Here is a 16491-nt window from a genome sequence, read left to right on the forward strand (position 1 = left end):
TCCTCACACCAACGTACCTTACAGGTGCACCCATCCCTCTCTGTCTATGCACTTCCTCACATCCCCATCTGACCATCCACCACTGACACTCACCCCCATCTTAATGCAATGTCACGCCTCTCCCTCATAGTCCCCCTCAGCAAATGTTGTCTATCCATCCATTCCACTCATACCATGACTCTCACTCAAAGGTCTCTTGTTTCGCTCCTTGCAGGAGAAGAGAGGACGGAACACCAGGGAGAGGCAGAGAACTAGAGGTGGACCTCCAGTCATCGCCACACTGACAGCTGCAGAGGAGATGCGCTGGAGATAAGCCAAGTGTCGGCGTGCCTGGTGATCGGAGATGGGGAGATGGGGGCCTCCCAGTTACCTGGTGATAGAATTAAATATCACACAGCCACATGGCATACAACACTCACTCATGTTGACTTGATGTCAGCAGCCAGTGAAATATGATCATGTGCATAATGTTCACTGAAAGCATTCTTACCGTGACAGTCCTAATTCATGTCTTTAATTTCCCACAGGCCCATCAAGCGTCCCACAGGAGGTGGTGCCGGAGGAGGATGACAATTCCTCAGAGGAGGTCACTCACTCTGAGGCTGCACCGTCACAGGCCTCATGCAGACCATGCACCAGCTCAGATACACACACATGTCGGTAGGACCAGTAAGATAGTTGTGTTGTCACCTGGTGACTCACACATCACATGTGAGCAAGAGCAGATGGTGGAGACTGGGACCGCGGTGGAGTGTCCACATCGGAGGGTGCAGGACGCTCCAAGCTCTGCTCAGCTGGAGGCAGATGCTGAAACTCGGGGGCCGTCGACAAAGAGGACAATTCTGGAGCAGCAGCAAAAAATGTGAGGTTCTGGCAGGATTTCCGGCCGCACTGTGCACGCCTGCAGCATGAAAGGAGGAGTCCGTCTCAAGCATGAGTGGCTTGATGCCACAGGCCTTGCTATGATGTGTTCGTCCATGGAAAGAGTGACTAACTGCACGGAGCATCAGACACAGCAACCACACGCGAGCAAGCAACGGTTCACACATTCTAAATGCCACCTTAACTAGGATTGATCAAGATCTAACCTTTTGCCATTCAGCACCCCACTGACGTGCAGCAAAGTGTTCTCCGGCTCATTGCTAGCAGGAGGTGCGGGTGGGCCATGAGAGGGATGATGGAGAAAGGGGACATGGAAGTGGGGACTCTGCTCAAAGCATTTCTCCTTCTCACCCATTGCACCCTGCCCACACCCCCCCCACCCCACCTCAATCAGCGCCCCACATTCTGCCTCGTGTCCCAATAGCCGAGTCTGCCCCAGCACAGATGCAGGTGGAACAGTCTTTGGCAGGGCCCTCACGGGCTCCAAAACCCAGAGGACGTCGGTCAAGAGCAGCTCAATGGTCAGAGCAGGGATTTGAGTAGCCTGCCCCTACCTCTGGAGCCACAGGGGTTGCACCACGGAGGAATAGTAGAAAAAGGAAGATGAAAGATTTGTAGTTGCACAAGGGTGTGTTACACTGTGTTACACTGTTAAGTCTATGTTTAAATTTTAAGCCACATAAAAATGATTTCTTTGCAACACTTTCCCGTCTTGCCCATTTTTGCCTGCAGCCTGGCAAGTGGCCTTCTCAGTTCTGAGGAATGGTAAGACAAGACTTAAATCCGAGCAATGGGTGTCTGTGAAAGGGTTTCTTTGTTGATTGCAGGATTGCTTTCTGCTGGGTGGGTGAAGGGGGGGTGGGGTGGGGGGAGTGGGTATAGCATGTGGCTGCCAGATGGGTACAGTGGCACCACCTAACTAAATCTTGCCATTCTGAGTCCATCCCGGGCAGCACTGTGCGCCGCTGCTGGTGCCATGGCCACATGACGTTCCTCCTCCTCCTGTCCCTCCTCTGAAGAGGCTGTGCGCCCTGCGCCTCACTCCTCCTGCAGCTCCAATTGTTGCTGCTGCGTTATGTTGTGCAGAGCGCAACACAGCACGATCACTCTGGGGACCCTGGCTGGTGCGTATTAAAGGGCGCCTCCGGATCTGTTGAGGCACCTGAAGCGCATCTTCAACATCCCGATTGTTTGCTCAGTGACACATCTCGTCATCATATGGCTTTGACTGTTGCACTCTTGGGCCTCATTGCTTGGGCTCCTCAGGGGCGTCATCATCCACGTTTTAAGTGGATAGCCCTTGTCTCCAAGCAGCCAGCCGGTAAGTCTGTTCGGAAGTGCAAAGAGCTCAGGGAGGGTAGACTGGCGCAGGACGAATGAATCATGGCAGCTCCTTGGGAACTTTGCACACACCTGCATAATGATCATGTTGTGGTTGCAGACGAGCTGCACATTGACAGAGTGGAAGCCCTTACAGTTCACAAACACTCCTGGGTGATCTGGGGTGCCTTGATTGCCACATGTGTGCAGTTGATGATGCCCTGCAACTGTGGGAAGCCAGCTAGAGCCGCAAACCCGAGTGCCCGCTCATTCTGACTGCCTTCATCGGTGGGTAAAGTGTACATAATAGCCTGCCCTGGCAAACATGGCATTGGTCACCTGGGTGATGCATTTGTGGGCGGCCGACTGCGAAATCCTGCAAATGTCTCCTGCAGATCCCTGGAAGGAGCCCGAGGTGAAGAAGTTGAGGGCGGTGGTCACTTTGACAGCCACTGATAAAGGGTGGCCACCAGGTCCAGTTGGCAGCAGGTCTTGTTCCAGTAGACTGCAAATGTCTGCTGCAACCTGTCCCGATACCCTGAGACCCCCCCGAGGCACTGGTGTTCGGACATGTCCAGGAAGCTGATCCTCTGCCTGTAGGCCCTGCGTTGCGGGTATCGCCTCCAGCGAGCTGCACCTCTGTGCTCATCCCCTCTCTCCTGTGGAGTGGCAGGTCTGTGACGAGAAGGTTGCTGCTGTTGCTCCTGATCACCTTGGTCCTCATCTGAGGTCCAAGGTGAAACAGCATAAGTGGCACCCATGCTGATCTGATATATGACAGATGGAAAGTGGAGATCAGACACACAAATCTCCAAAGCAGTGAGAGTGACCAATGTTGTAGAAATCACCTCCTATGTTGTAGAAATCACCTGCAAAGTACTGAAAGCAAACCCTCAGAACAAGTGCTATGAGCAAAAGTTTTTCACTTGGGCAAGGAAACAGGTGTGAGGTCTCAGTACGTCTGGGATTTTTTTGCCTGTCATTTGTTCAGCCCCCTCAACTGCCACAGCGCTCTCGCCTTGCTTTCACTGGCGAGCTTCAGGAAGCCCAGGAAACCCGTGCACCCACGGTTAAAGTTGAAAACCCCTGTTTTAAAAAAGCTGAAAATGACCTCTTAACTACTGCTTAACATCTTTAAATTGGCAACCCGCCTCTCTCCGAAGGGGGTTACTCGCACGCAGCCAAACGTGCTCCAGTTAAATGTGAAAGTCGGCAGGTTGGAGCCAGTTTCTCAATGTGCTGTCAATTTCAGCACTTTTAACCGGTCACCCACTCCCAAACCCACTCACTCTTTGCAGTTAAAATTCCCCCCCCCCTCCATAACCTTAAAATTAGAGCCAGGCCATTCAGGAGCGCAATCAGGAAGTGCTTTTTCACATAAAGGTATAGTGGCAATGTTGAATTCTCTTCCCCTAAAAGTGTGTGGATGCTGGGGGTCTATTTGAGATTTGCAGACCGGGATAGATAGATTTTTGTTAAGTAAAGGTATCAAGGGATATGGAGCAGAGACGGGTAAAGGGAGTTGAGGTACAGATCAGCTGTGATCTGATTGAATGGCGGAACAGGCTCGAGGGGCTGAATGGCCTCCTCCTGTTCCTAAATGACAAAAAAGTGTAAATAAATTCTACATGATATTACTTGTAAGGTACTTTCAGTTTCAGTGTCAATTTCATCACCAGTATAGATAATATATGCACATGAAACTTTCATATACACTAGAAATAGGTGTTCCACAGGGATCGGTGCTGGGACCACTGTTGTTCACTTACATCAATTACTTACATCAATAATTTGGACTTGGGAATCGGAAGTACAGTATCAACATTTGTGGATGACACCTAATTGGAGGGTATAATGAATACTGAAGTGGACTGCGACAAAATACAAGAAGATGTTAATGAACTTGCAGAATGGGCGTGTAAATGGCAAATAAACTTCAATGTAGGTAAATGTGAGGTGGTGCAATTTGGCAGGAAGAATAAGGAGGCTACCCACTCCTTGGAAAGTAAGAGTCTAAATGGAATAGAGGTGAAAAGTAGTAAGGCAGGTTGACAAAACCATAAAAAGTGCAAACAAAGCACTGGAGTTCATTTCTAGAGGAACAGAATTCAAAAAGCAGAAAAAGTGATGTTAAGCCTATATAGAACATTGGTTAGACCACACTTGGAGTACAGGAATCCCTCCCGAACCGCAGGGGGTACGTCCCTGAAAACCCCTGTGGTTGGCAAATACAGTATAAATGTTGAAATAACACAATAAAAAAGAATATAAAAGCAATAAAATCATGTTATTTACCTTAATCCTAAATTAAAAACCGCATATACGCAAAATTCACTGCCGCGGTTGGCAAAAGTTGTCGCAGAGAGGAAACTGTGTATACGTGAAATCCACGTATGGCAAAACCGCGGTTGGGGCGGGATTCCTGTATTGTGAACAGTTCTGGTCATATTACAAAAAGGATATGGAGAAAGTGTAAAAAAGATTTACAAGGGTAATACTAGAACTAAGAGGGTACAATTATCAGGAATAACTGAACAGACTGCAAGGTGACCTGATAGGATGTCTTTAAAGTTATGAAGGAGTTTTGATAGGGTAGACATAGAGAAAATGGTTCCACTTGTGAGGGAATCCAAAACTAGCAGCCATCAATATATGATAGTCCTTAATAAATCCTGAAAGTGAATTACCGTCCATGACATCCACCTCTTTTGTTGTCATGTAAATATAAATGTGCACTAGCCTGAGAGGCCAGCGCTCATTTTGGCCACTCTCTGATTGACCTTTCTTTCCTGCTTCAGCTGTCCAACAATCCTATAACAGTGGCGGGTGCCCTTCGTCTTTTAGAGGTCATGAAGAAGAATGATAAATCAAGCTTGGAAATGATCAGCATTAAAGTGAGTCTCACCCTTTATTTACATGATTTGCGACAGTATTGAATTGATAATAGCTAGAGTAACTAAGCGATTGCAGAATACAGTTCACATACTGTGGGGGTGGATTTTTCCTCTTCCCGCCCCCTGTTACTCTGAATCGCCTGGACACAGCGAATACAGGAAAATCAGGTAAGGGAGGAGTGCACGCCCATAAGGGAGCTCGCCCGATTTTCCCATGGAAGGTAACAACAGTACAGAAGGGAAATAAGCAGTAAGAATATAGAATATAAATACAGCCCTCTGGACTCAACACAGAGTTCAACAATTTCAGAATATAACCTCGGCCCCTATTCACATATATATATTTTCTTTTTTTTATCCACACTTTTTGTTTGCCCCCCCCTTTTTTCTTCTTCCCTCCGACATGGCAGCTATCTTTCATTCTGCCAGCGCAATTCACACCTCATCTATAGCCATCCTTTATTCCTTAACCTGTCCCATTACCACCTCCTCTCGCCTTGAATAGCTCTTAATGTCTCTCAATGTCTCTTAATCTCTCCTGCTTCCTATCCTATCACTGACCTTCCCTTTTTGTTCTTTCATCCCCTCCCCCTTTTCCCAGCCGCCAAACTTGCTTTCCATTTCCTGCTTTTTTCCAGTTCTGATGAAAGGTCTTCGACCTGAAACGTTGACGCTGTTTCTCTCTCCATGGATGCTGCCTGGCCTGCGGAGTTTTTCCAGCGTTTTCTGTTGTTATTTCGAATATAAATGGCTGTAGGCTTCAGGAGACAAAAAGGAGAGTGCTCTTAGAGGCATTGGTGCAGTGTGTGACAGCAATGAGGAAAAGCTAATCAGATCGTGGAGTGTATAGTGAGAGGGGCAGAGCACCAATCCCAGGATTGAGGAGATAATTAGTCTACATCCGGCAGTGGTGCGGCTAGTGTACCGAGTACAGTTCTGCTTGCAAGCCAGGATAACCAGACATTTCAGACAGTGCAGAAAAGGGCAGCCAAACTGATTACCTAGCGTAATAAAAACAGAAAATGCTGGAAATAATCAGCCGGTCAGGCAGCATCTGTGGAAAGAGAGAAACAGAGTTAACGTTTCAGGTCGATGACCTTTTGTTGTACCGAGCACCAGTCATCTGAGCTACGAAGAGAGTCAACACATTCAGGATGGTAGAGAATTGAGGAGAAAAAGACATGGATTGTGGCTTTTGGAGATATTTGTGGCCAGTGAGTTACAGAAACATTCCACTGTCTGATGTGTAATGTATTCCTTTTGTTTGCAGAATGTACTGGTCAATGAAAGCTTCATGGAGCTGCTGAAGAGCATTACTCATGATTGTCCACAGTTTCAGATTGAAACGAAAGGAGTTGGAGGGTTCATTGTTGGGAGTCGCCAACGTCGACTTGATCCAATGAAAGTGATCCAGGTAAGAAAAGCCTCTGAATGTACACCCTAATTAAAGTAGGTCCTATGAGTGTAGACCCTTATTAAAGTAGGACCTGTGAGTGTAGACCCTTATTAAAGTAGGTCCTGTGAGGGTAGACCCTTATTAAAGTAGATCCTGAGTGTAGACCCTAAGTAAAGTAGGTCCTATGAGTGTAGACCCTTATTAAAGTAGGTTCTATGAGTGTAGATCCTTATTAAAGTAGGTCCTATGAATGTAGACCCTAATTAAAGTAGGTCCTATGAGTGTAGACCCTTATTAAAGTAGGTCCTGTGAGTGTAGACCCTTATTAAAGTAGGTCCTATGAGTGTAGACCCTTATTAAAGTAGATCCTGAGTGTAGATCCTTATTAAAGTAGGTCCTATGAATGTAGATCCTTATTAAAGTAGGTCCTATGAGTGTAGACCCTTATTAAAGTAGGTCCTATGAGTGGAGACCCTTATTAAAGTAGGTCCTATGAGTGTAGACCCTTATTAAAGTAGGTCCTGTGAGTGTAGACCTTTATTAAAGTAGGTCCTATGAATGTAGACCCTTATTAAAGTAGGTCCTATGAGTGTAGACCCTTATTAAAGTAGGTCCTATGAATGTAGACCCTTATTAAAGTAGGTCCTATGAGTGTAGACCCTTATTAAAGTAGGTCCTATGAATGTAGACCCTTATTAAAGTAGGTCCTATGAGTGTAGATCCTTATTAAAGTCGGTCCTATGAGTGTAGATCCTTATTAAAGTAGGTCCTGTGAGTGTAGACCCTTATTAAAGTAGGTCCTGTGAGTGTAGACCCTTATTAAAGTAGGTCCTGTGAGTGTAGACCCTTATTAAAGTAGGTCCTATGAGTGTAGACCCTTATTAAAGTAGGTCCTGTGAGTGTAGACCCTTATTAAAGTAGGTCCTATGAGTGTAGACCCTTATTAAAGTAGGTCCTGTGAGTGTAGACCCTTATTAAAGTAGGTCCTATGAGTGTAGACCCTTATTAAAGTAGGTCCTGTGAGTGTAGACCCTTATTAAAGTAGGTCCTATGAGTGTGGACCCTTATTAAAGTAGGTCCTATGAATGTAGACCCTTATTAAAGTAGGTCCTGTGAGTGTAGACCCTTATTAAAGTAGATCCTGAGTGTAGATCCTTATTAAAGTAGGTCCTATGAATGTAGATCCTTATTAAAGTAGGTCCTATGAGTGTAGACCCTTATTAAAGTAGGTCCTATGAGTGGAGACCCTTATTAAAGTAGGTCCTGTGAGTGTAGACCCTTATTAAAGTAGGTCCTGTGAGTGTAGACCTTTATTAAAGTAGGTCCTATGAATGTAGACCCTTATTAAAGTAGGTCCTATGAGTGTAGACCCTTATTAAAGTAGGTCCTATGAGTGTAGACCCTTATTAAAGTAGGTCCTATGAATGTAGACCCTTATTAAAGTAGGTCCTATGAGTGTAGATCCTTATTAAAGTAGGTCCTATGAGTGTGGACCCTTATTAAAGTAGGTCCTATGAGTGTAGACCCTTATTAAAGTAGGTCCTGTGAGTGTAGTCTCTTATTAAAGTAGGTCCTATGAGTGTGGACCCTTATTAAAGTAGGTCCTATGAGTGTGGACCCTTATTAAAGTAGGTCCTATGAGTGTAGGCCCTTATTAAAGTAGGTCCTGTGAGTGTAGTCTCTTATTAAAGTAGGTCCTATGAGTGTGGACCCTTATTAAAGTAGGTCCTATGAGTGTAGACCTTTATTAAAGTAGGTCCTGTGAGTGTAGACCCTTATTAAAGTAGGTCCTGTGAGTGTAGACCTTTATTAAAGTAGGTCCTATGAGTGTAGACCTTTATTAAAGTAGGTCCTGTGAGTGTAGACCCTTATTAAAGTAGGTCCTATGAGTGTGGACCCTTATTGAAGTAGATCCTATGAGTGTAGACCCTTATTAAAGTAGGTCCTATGAGTGTAGACCCTTATTAAAGTAGGTCCTATGAGTGTAGACCCTTATTAAAGTAGGTCCTATGAGTGTGGACCCTTATTAAAGTAGGTCCTATGAGTGTGGACCCTTATTAAAGTAGGTCCTATGAGTGTAGACCCTTATTAAAGTAGGTCCTATGAGTGTGGACCCTTATTAAAGTAGGTCCTATGAGTGTAGACCTTTATTAAAGTAGGTCCTATGAGTGTAGACCTTTATTAAAGTAGGTCCTATGAGTGTAGACCTTTATTAAAGTAGGTCCTGTGAGTGTAGACCTTTATTAAAGTAGGTCCTGTGAGTGTAGACCCTTATTAAAGTAGGTCCTATGAGTGTGGACCCTTATTAAAGTAGGTCCTATGAGTGTAGACCTTTATTAAAGTAGGTCCTATGAGTGTAGACCTTTATTAAAGTAGGTCCTATGAGTGTAGACCTTTATTAAAGTAGGTCCTGTGAGTGTAGACCTTTATTAAAGTAGGTCCTGTGAGTGTAGACCTTTATTAAAGTAGGTCCTGTGAGTGTAGACCTTTATTAATGTAGGTCCTATGAGTGTCGACCCTTATTAAAGTAGGTCCTATGAATGTAGACCCTTATTAAAGTAGGTCCTATGAGTGTAGACCTTTATTAAAGTAGGTCCTATGAGTGTAGACCTTTATTAAAGTAGGTCCTATGAGTGTAGACCTTTATTAAAGTAGGTCCTGTGAGTGTAGACCTTTATTAAAGTAGGTCCTGTGAGTGTAGACCTTTATTAAAGTAGGTCCTGTGAGTGTAGACCTTTATTAATGTAGGTCCTATGAGTGTCGACCCTTATTAAAGTAGGTCCTATGAAAGACTTACATATAGAAAGCAACTTATGCATTCCCAGGATGTACTTCACAAACAATAAGCTATTTTGAATGGTACTCACTTTTGTTTTGTAGGCAAACATGGCAGCCAATTTGTGTACCGCAAACTGCAATTAATCTGTTTTGGTGGTGTTGGTTGAGGGATGAATGCTGGTCAGTATGTTGGGAGAATCCCCTGCTTTTCTTCAAAACAAGTGCCACCGGTGATCTTTAAATCCACCGAGGTAGACAGACGGGGCTTTGGTTTAATATCTCATCTGAAGGACAACACCTCCAACCATGGAGCGCTCCCTCAGTACTGCACTGGAGTGTCAGCCTGGAGGATGCGTTCAAGCTGCGGAGTGGGGCTTGAACCTTACAATCTTCTAACTCATGAGTGACTCCTACCACTGAGTCAAGCTGACATTTTATGTGGTGCAAATGAACCATTTGGCTCTAGATCAAAAAACAACAACAACAACTTGCATTTATATAGCACCTTTATAACGTAGTGAAACATCTCAAGGCGTTTCACAGGTGCGTTATCAAACAAAAATTTTACACTGACCCACATAAGGAGCAACATTCCCTCTACGTGCGGCCGCGCAGCTCTGCCGGTCCGGCACAGCCCCGGACCGACTTTCTCAATGTTAAATTTCACGCATGCTCAAAACTGTGAATGTGCACCCAAAAATAAATTAGGGGAACATTGATAAAGAGATACCAGGACAGATGACCAAAAGCTTAGAAAAAGAGGTAGGTTTTAAGGAGTGTCTTAATGGAGGAGAGAGAGGCGCACAGATTTAGGGAGAGAATTCCAGAGCTTAGGGCCTAGGCAGCTGAAGGCGTGGCCACCAATGGTAAGGCGATGGAAATCAGGGATTCACAAGTGGCCAGAATTGGAGGTGCTCAGAGATCTCAAAGGCTTGTAGGGCTGGAGGAGGCTACAGAGAGAGGGAGGGGTGAGGCCATGGAGGGACTTGAAAACAAATGAGAATTTTAAAATTGAGGCGTTGTCAGACCGGGAGCCAAAGTAGGTAATAAATGATCTGAAATGACACTGGACATTGAAGCTAATTGTAGTCATCACAGAAGCGTTAGCAAACAAAATATGATGCCGAGCCACACAAGGACTTATTAGGACAGGTGACTAAAAGCTTGGTCAAAGAGGTTGTAAGACACGTCTAAAAGCAGAGGGAAGGCTGGATGCAATCAGAAATGCACCCACTCCCAAGAATGTCTCTGAATTTCGATCATTTTTGAGTCTTCTGAATTATTACGGAAAGTTCCTCCCAAACTTGGCTACATTGTTGCATCCACTGAATGAGCTGTTGAGAAAACAGGTCCCTTGGAAGTGGTCAAAAGAATGTGACACAGCATTCAAAGAGTGTGAAAGCCAGTTAGTAGAGAGTACAGGAAACTTTCTGGTATCCGGCACTGACGGGACCGAGCTGGTGCCGTTAGATCAAAACTGCCGTATAAACCAGCGGCAATGTTAAAACATACAGAGCTTTTCAGCTCCGTGTGAATCAACAAATCCTGTCCTGTTGCTTAGCAACAGCTTCAAAACAGTCGGCTGCAGCTGCAAGCGTCTCTAGCTGAAGCTGTTGCTTAGCTACAGACCTTGCAGAGCCTGACTGGGGAAAAAAAAGCAACAAGAAGTAAAAAAACTTATAGAAAACGGCTCCTGAATTTTGCCGGTAGATAGAGCTTTCCGGACATTTAACCTCCGGTTAAACGAAAGTTTCCTGTACCATGTTAGTTCACTATGATGTATCTAAGGAGATCAAGCTAGCATGTGACGCCTCTCCGTACGGAGTTGGGGCAGTGATCTCTCATGTACTAGATAGTGGGGAGGAGAGACCAATTGCTTTTGCTTCACGCACACTCAGTGCCAGTGAGCGGAATTATGCACAGATCGAAAGGGAAGCTTTGTCATTGATTTTTGGGGCCAAGAAGTTTCACAAATACTTGTTTGGTCGTAAGTTTACCATAATTACTGATCATAAGCCCCTGACAGCAATCCTCCATCCAAAGTCCTCAGTTCCAACCTTAACTGCAGCTTGAATGCAGAGATGGGCTTTGATTTTGTCCGCGTATACGTATGACATTGAGTACAGACGGTCAGCTGATCACAGTAATGCTGATGTTATATCCAGGTTGCCATCCCGATTATAAGTTACACCCAATAAGGAAGAAGTGTTCTATTTCTCATACATTGATGAGCTGCCAGTCACAGCTGAAGAGATTGGTAGGGCAACCAAACGTGACCTAATTATGTCAAAGGTGTATGATTACATAGCAAATGGATGGCCAAACCAGGTATCAGAGGAAGATTTCCATCCATACTTCATTCGTAGGAATGAATTGTCAGTGGTTAAAGATTGTATCATGTGGGGAGCAAGAGTGGTTATCTCAAATAGGTTCAGATCTAAATTGTTAGGTGATCTTCATGACCAGCACCTGGGAATGTGCTTGACCAAGAGCTTTGAACGCAGTTACTTATGGTGGCCAGGCTTAGATAAAGAGAGAGTACATAGTCAGTCGGTGTACAACATGTTAATCGGCGAGCAAGAAACCACCATTACAACCATGGAAATGGCCTCCCAGAGTGTGGCAAAGGTATGAGGAGTATATCAGAGGAAGATTTCCATCCATACTTCATTCCATAAGTTCATATCCTTTGTTTGTGTTACAGAATTCTATAGTAGAATTTGGAAACATAAAATGGGTTCCATTTGAGAAATGTATACCAAGAGTTGTGTATACCATGCAAGTAGTGGTATGAGGAGAGTAGTAAACCAGCAGAGTTGTTTCTCAAACGACAGCCATGAACCAGGTTCTCGTTGTTAAAGCCAAACTTGGCACAGTCCGTAGAAGAGAAATAATCAGGGCAGAAAGAGAGTCATGATAAAGATAGAGTTAGAGAGAGAAGTGTGAAGTTGAACCAGAAGGTTAGAGTGAAGAACCATCACCATAAATGGTTAAAGTGGTTACCAGGAAGAGTAGTGAAGATATATGGCCCTCGCACATATTTGGTCAAGATGTTTGATCATGGAAAGGTCAGGTTTGTTCACACTGATCATATCTTACCTACAGATGTGGAAGGAGCTGAAAGCTGGGATGATTCAATTTATTCTGATGAGTCAGATAGTCTTGTTACAAGTACAGTACCAGTAGCAAATCCTACATCAGACGTACCAGAAACAAGTCCAAGACAGAGTCAGAATTTAAGTCTGAGCCCGAGTCAGGCGGACAAACAGTCTGAAAGTGTAGAGAGTCCAAATGTAGATCAAGGTCAGTCCTTGGAGAAAAATTCTCCACAAGCTCAGCCTAGAATGAGGCAAAGTCCGACAACAAGATCTGAAAGTTCTGTTCAAGAAAGAAGGTATCCTCTTCAAAACAGAAAACCAGTGGTTAAGTTTAATCTGTAAATATGGAAAATAAGTTCATATCCTTTGTTTGTGTTACAGAATTCTATAGTAGAATTTGGAAACATAAAATGGGTTCCATTTGAGAAATGTATACCAAGAGTTGTGTATACCATGCAAGTCATGTACAATGATTATTTGCTATAATTAACTTCAATAAGGAGGGAGAAGTATAATAGAGCCACCTGGTGGACGACTGATGTATACAATAATAAAGCCATATGCAGTACAGTTCTTACTGGAAGCCATGTTGTGCTGTTGTGTATATATATGCTGTGTCTCAAGATATCACAGAGAGAGCCAGAGGTATTTAGGGAGGGATTTCCAGAGCTTAGGGCCTAGACAGCTGCAAGCATGGCCACCAATTGTGAGGTGGTGGAAATTGGGGATGCTCAAGTGGCCAGAATTGGAGGAGCACAGAGATCCTGGAGGGGTAGGGCTGGGGGAGGCTACAGAGATAGGGAGGGACGAGGCAATGGAGGGATTTGAACACAAGGATTACAATTCCCTTTCAAAACCGCTGTTAAGTCTGTGTGTTATATTGAGAATTACTACACAGACCACAAGAGTAAACTTTAACAGGTCTTTACTAGTTGAAGGTCAGGGCGGAACTGCCCAATAAATCATTATACAGCACTTATATACCGGTGTGGTCACCACCGGTATTACAGTATACAGCAGCCAAGATAAAGTAGTGCAACTCTTAAAATAGTTCTCTTAAAGGTGGAACGGTTACATACACCACAATCCTCCCTTTTTAGCTTAACAGTATATATTCCCCATTAACATAACATAATAACATATATACACAACTTCATGTAAAAACAGTTCACAGATTCAGTCTCTCTGGAGGCTTCCTGACTCGGTCCGGATGACGCCTCGGTGGTGTAGTAATTTTCGGTGGTGTAGTAGGTTCTTTTGGCAAGGTCGATTCGGCTTGAATGCCAGTGTCGGGTTCATCTGATTCCAGTATCACCGGATCGGAGGTAGCTCCTATGGGTATCTCTGCTTCATCATTAGGCGTATAGAGTTGTGGAGTAGGTTGTCCCTTTTCAGATGACTCTATGATCTGGTCAACATGGCGCTTTATTATGCTTTCACCAATGTCCACGGTATACATCAGCGGTCCTAGTCGTGTGCAAATAGTTCCAGGCTGCCATTTCTGGGTACGGTAGTCCCGGGCCAAAACTTGTTGACCTATCTGGAAGGTTCTAGTTGGCCTTTCATTCATGCCTTGAAATTACCGGTTCTCTACGTCCCTTCTGATGTTTGGCTTGATCAAATCCAGCCGGCATCTTAGTCTTCTATTGAAAAACATCATGGCGGGAGTTTGGTTTGTAACCGCATGTGTTGCATTCCTGTACGCCAACAAGAAGTTATCTACCTTATGTTGTAGATTTATGTCTTCCTTACCCATGGCCTTTATGGCCTTCTTGAAGGTCTGGACAAACCTTTCAGCTAATCCATTGGTGGCGGGATGGTATGGGGCGGACGTGTAGTGCTTAACCCCATTGTTTTTCAAGAACTTCCTGAATTCTTCGGACACAAATTGCGGTCCATTATCAGAACAGATCTGTTCCGGCAGCCCATTCCTGGCAAATATGGTCCTTAATACTGTGATGGTTTTTTCCGTGGTGGTGGAGGACATCTTTATTACCTCCGGCCACTTGGAGTGTGCATCCACCGCGATTAGGAACATTGAGTCCATAAATGGACCAGCAAAGTCGATATGTACCCTTTGCCATGGAGATGAGGGCCACTCCCATGGCTGTAGGGGAGCTTGTGGTGGGGCGTTTTGGACCTTCTGGCATCCTGGACAGCTTTTGGTCATTTCTTCGATGTCTCCATCGATACCTGGCCACCACACAAACGCTCTGGCTAGGTTCTTCATTTTCACTCCACCCAGATGCCCCTCGTGAAGCTCCTTTAGCACTTTGTGCTGGAGTTTGGGTGGAATCACCACTCTGGATCCACACATCAAAGTTCCTCGGCACACTGACAGCTGTTCTCTTCTTTGCGAAAATGCTGGCAACAATGGTTCGCCATGTGCTGGCCATCCCTTCACCATTAAATCGTAGACTCGTGAGAGAGTCGGGTCATTTCTTGTTTCCTTTTTGATCGTAGAATTTGTTACTGGTAGACATTCCACTATGGTTGAGTGGAACATCTCCACTGGGTCCACTGTAGGCGCCTCTTCTACCGTTGGCAACGGTAGGCGCGATAAACCGTCAGCATTCCCATGCCGTTTTGATCCTTTGTATTCTATGTCATATTGGTGGGCCCCTAGGAAAAGGGACCACCTCTGTAGCCTTTGCTCTGTCATAATGGAAACGCCCTTTTTAGGGTTGAATATGGATACCAACGGCTGGTGGTCTGTCAGCAGTGTAAACTTCTGGCCCTGCAGGTAATGATGAAACTTCTTTACTCCCCACACCAGGCTGAGAGACTCCCTATCTATCTGAGCATAGTTGCGCTCAGCGGAGGTCAATGATCTGGATGCAAATGCGACTGGCCTTTCCGAGCCATTTGGCAACTTGTGTGAGAGTACAGCTCCAATACCATAAGGAGAAGCATCACAAGCTAAACGAATAGGTAGCGTTGGGTTGAAGTGAGCCAACACTTCCTCTGAGGTGATCAATGCCTTGCTTTTGCGAAAGGCCTTCTTACAGTCCTCGCTCCACTTCCATGGTACTTCTTTCTGCAAAAGAGCATTCAGCGGGCGCAGCACCGTGGATAGATTTGGCAGAAACTTATGGTAATAGTTAATCAACCCTAGGAACGACCTCAACTGGGATACATTTTCCGGAGCGGGAGCCTTCACAACAGCTTTGATCTTGTCAGGTGACTTGTGCAGCCCCTCCTGGTCAATGACATGACCACAGTACGAGATCCGTTTCTGAAAGAACTCACATTTCTGGCGATTAACTCGAAGGCCATATTCCTTCAACCTGGTGAGCACCAGTTTCAAATTTGCAAGGTGTTCCTCATCGTCATCTCCTGTAATCAGGATATCGTCCAAGTAACATTGAGTGCTTGGAATTCCCTGTAATACCTGCTCCATGGCCCTCTGCCAAATTGCTGGAGCCGAAGCCACTCCAAAAACCAGTCTATTATATCGATACAAGCCTCTGTGCATGTTGATTGTGAGATACTGGCGCGACTCTTCCTCAACTTCCATCTGTAAGTACGCTTGCGCCAGGTCTATCTTGGTGAAGTGTTTCCCGCCAGACAATGAAGCAAAGATATCCTCAATCCGCGGAAGCGGATATTGCACCGTGTGAAGCACCGGATTAACTGTGATCTTGAAGTCTCCACAGATGCGGACCTTCCCCGGTTCCCCTGGCTTGTTACTCGATGAACGCTTCATGACGGGAACAATGGGCGTGGCCCACTCACTCCAGTCCACCTTAGACAGCACTCCTGAACGTTCAAGTCCTTCCAGCTCAGCTTCCACAGCAGGTCGTATCGCATAAGGTACCGGTCTGGCTTTGAAAAATTTTGGGTTTGCATGTTCTGCAATCTGGATTTTTGCCTTAATTCCTCTCAGTGTTCCCAGTCCCTGTTGGAACACCTCTTTAGCTTCATCCAATATTCTGGACAATCGTTCAGGTTTGACATCTTTTTTCTTTCCGGAATCTACCGTTATTGCATTTAGGGAGTGCCAGTCCATATTTATTTTCCTGATCCACTCCCGTCCCAGAAGTGGTGGACCTCCCTCAGGTAGTACATATATGTCCATTCCTTGGTGTTCTTTGCCCTTGTGTATCACCTTGACTTTTATCTT

At 45.0% G+C, this 16491-nt stretch overlaps 1 protein-coding gene across 1 annotated transcript in view; it reads left to right on the forward strand.

Annotated features, from left to right (window-relative positions):
- LOC147109040 (leucine-rich repeat-containing protein 74A-like) overlaps positions 1–16491 on the forward strand; it is a 53181-nt gene that overhangs the window by 20940 nt on the left and 15750 nt on the right. Inside the window, exons 2-3 of the mRNA XM_086002602.1 lie at positions 5001–5096; positions 6367–6510. Coding sequence (XP_085858728.1) covers positions 5001–5096; positions 6367–6510 — 240 coding nt within the window. The remainder of the gene's footprint in view (positions 1–5000; positions 5097–6366; positions 6511–16491) is intronic.

This window comes from Somniosus microcephalus, chromosome 12 (assembly GCF_052327205.1).
Source record: "Somniosus microcephalus isolate GS21.2 chromosome 12, FLI_Smic_1.0, whole genome shotgun sequence".
Lineage (NCBI taxonomy): Eukaryota > Metazoa > Chordata > Chondrichthyes > Squaliformes > Somniosidae > Somniosus > Somniosus microcephalus.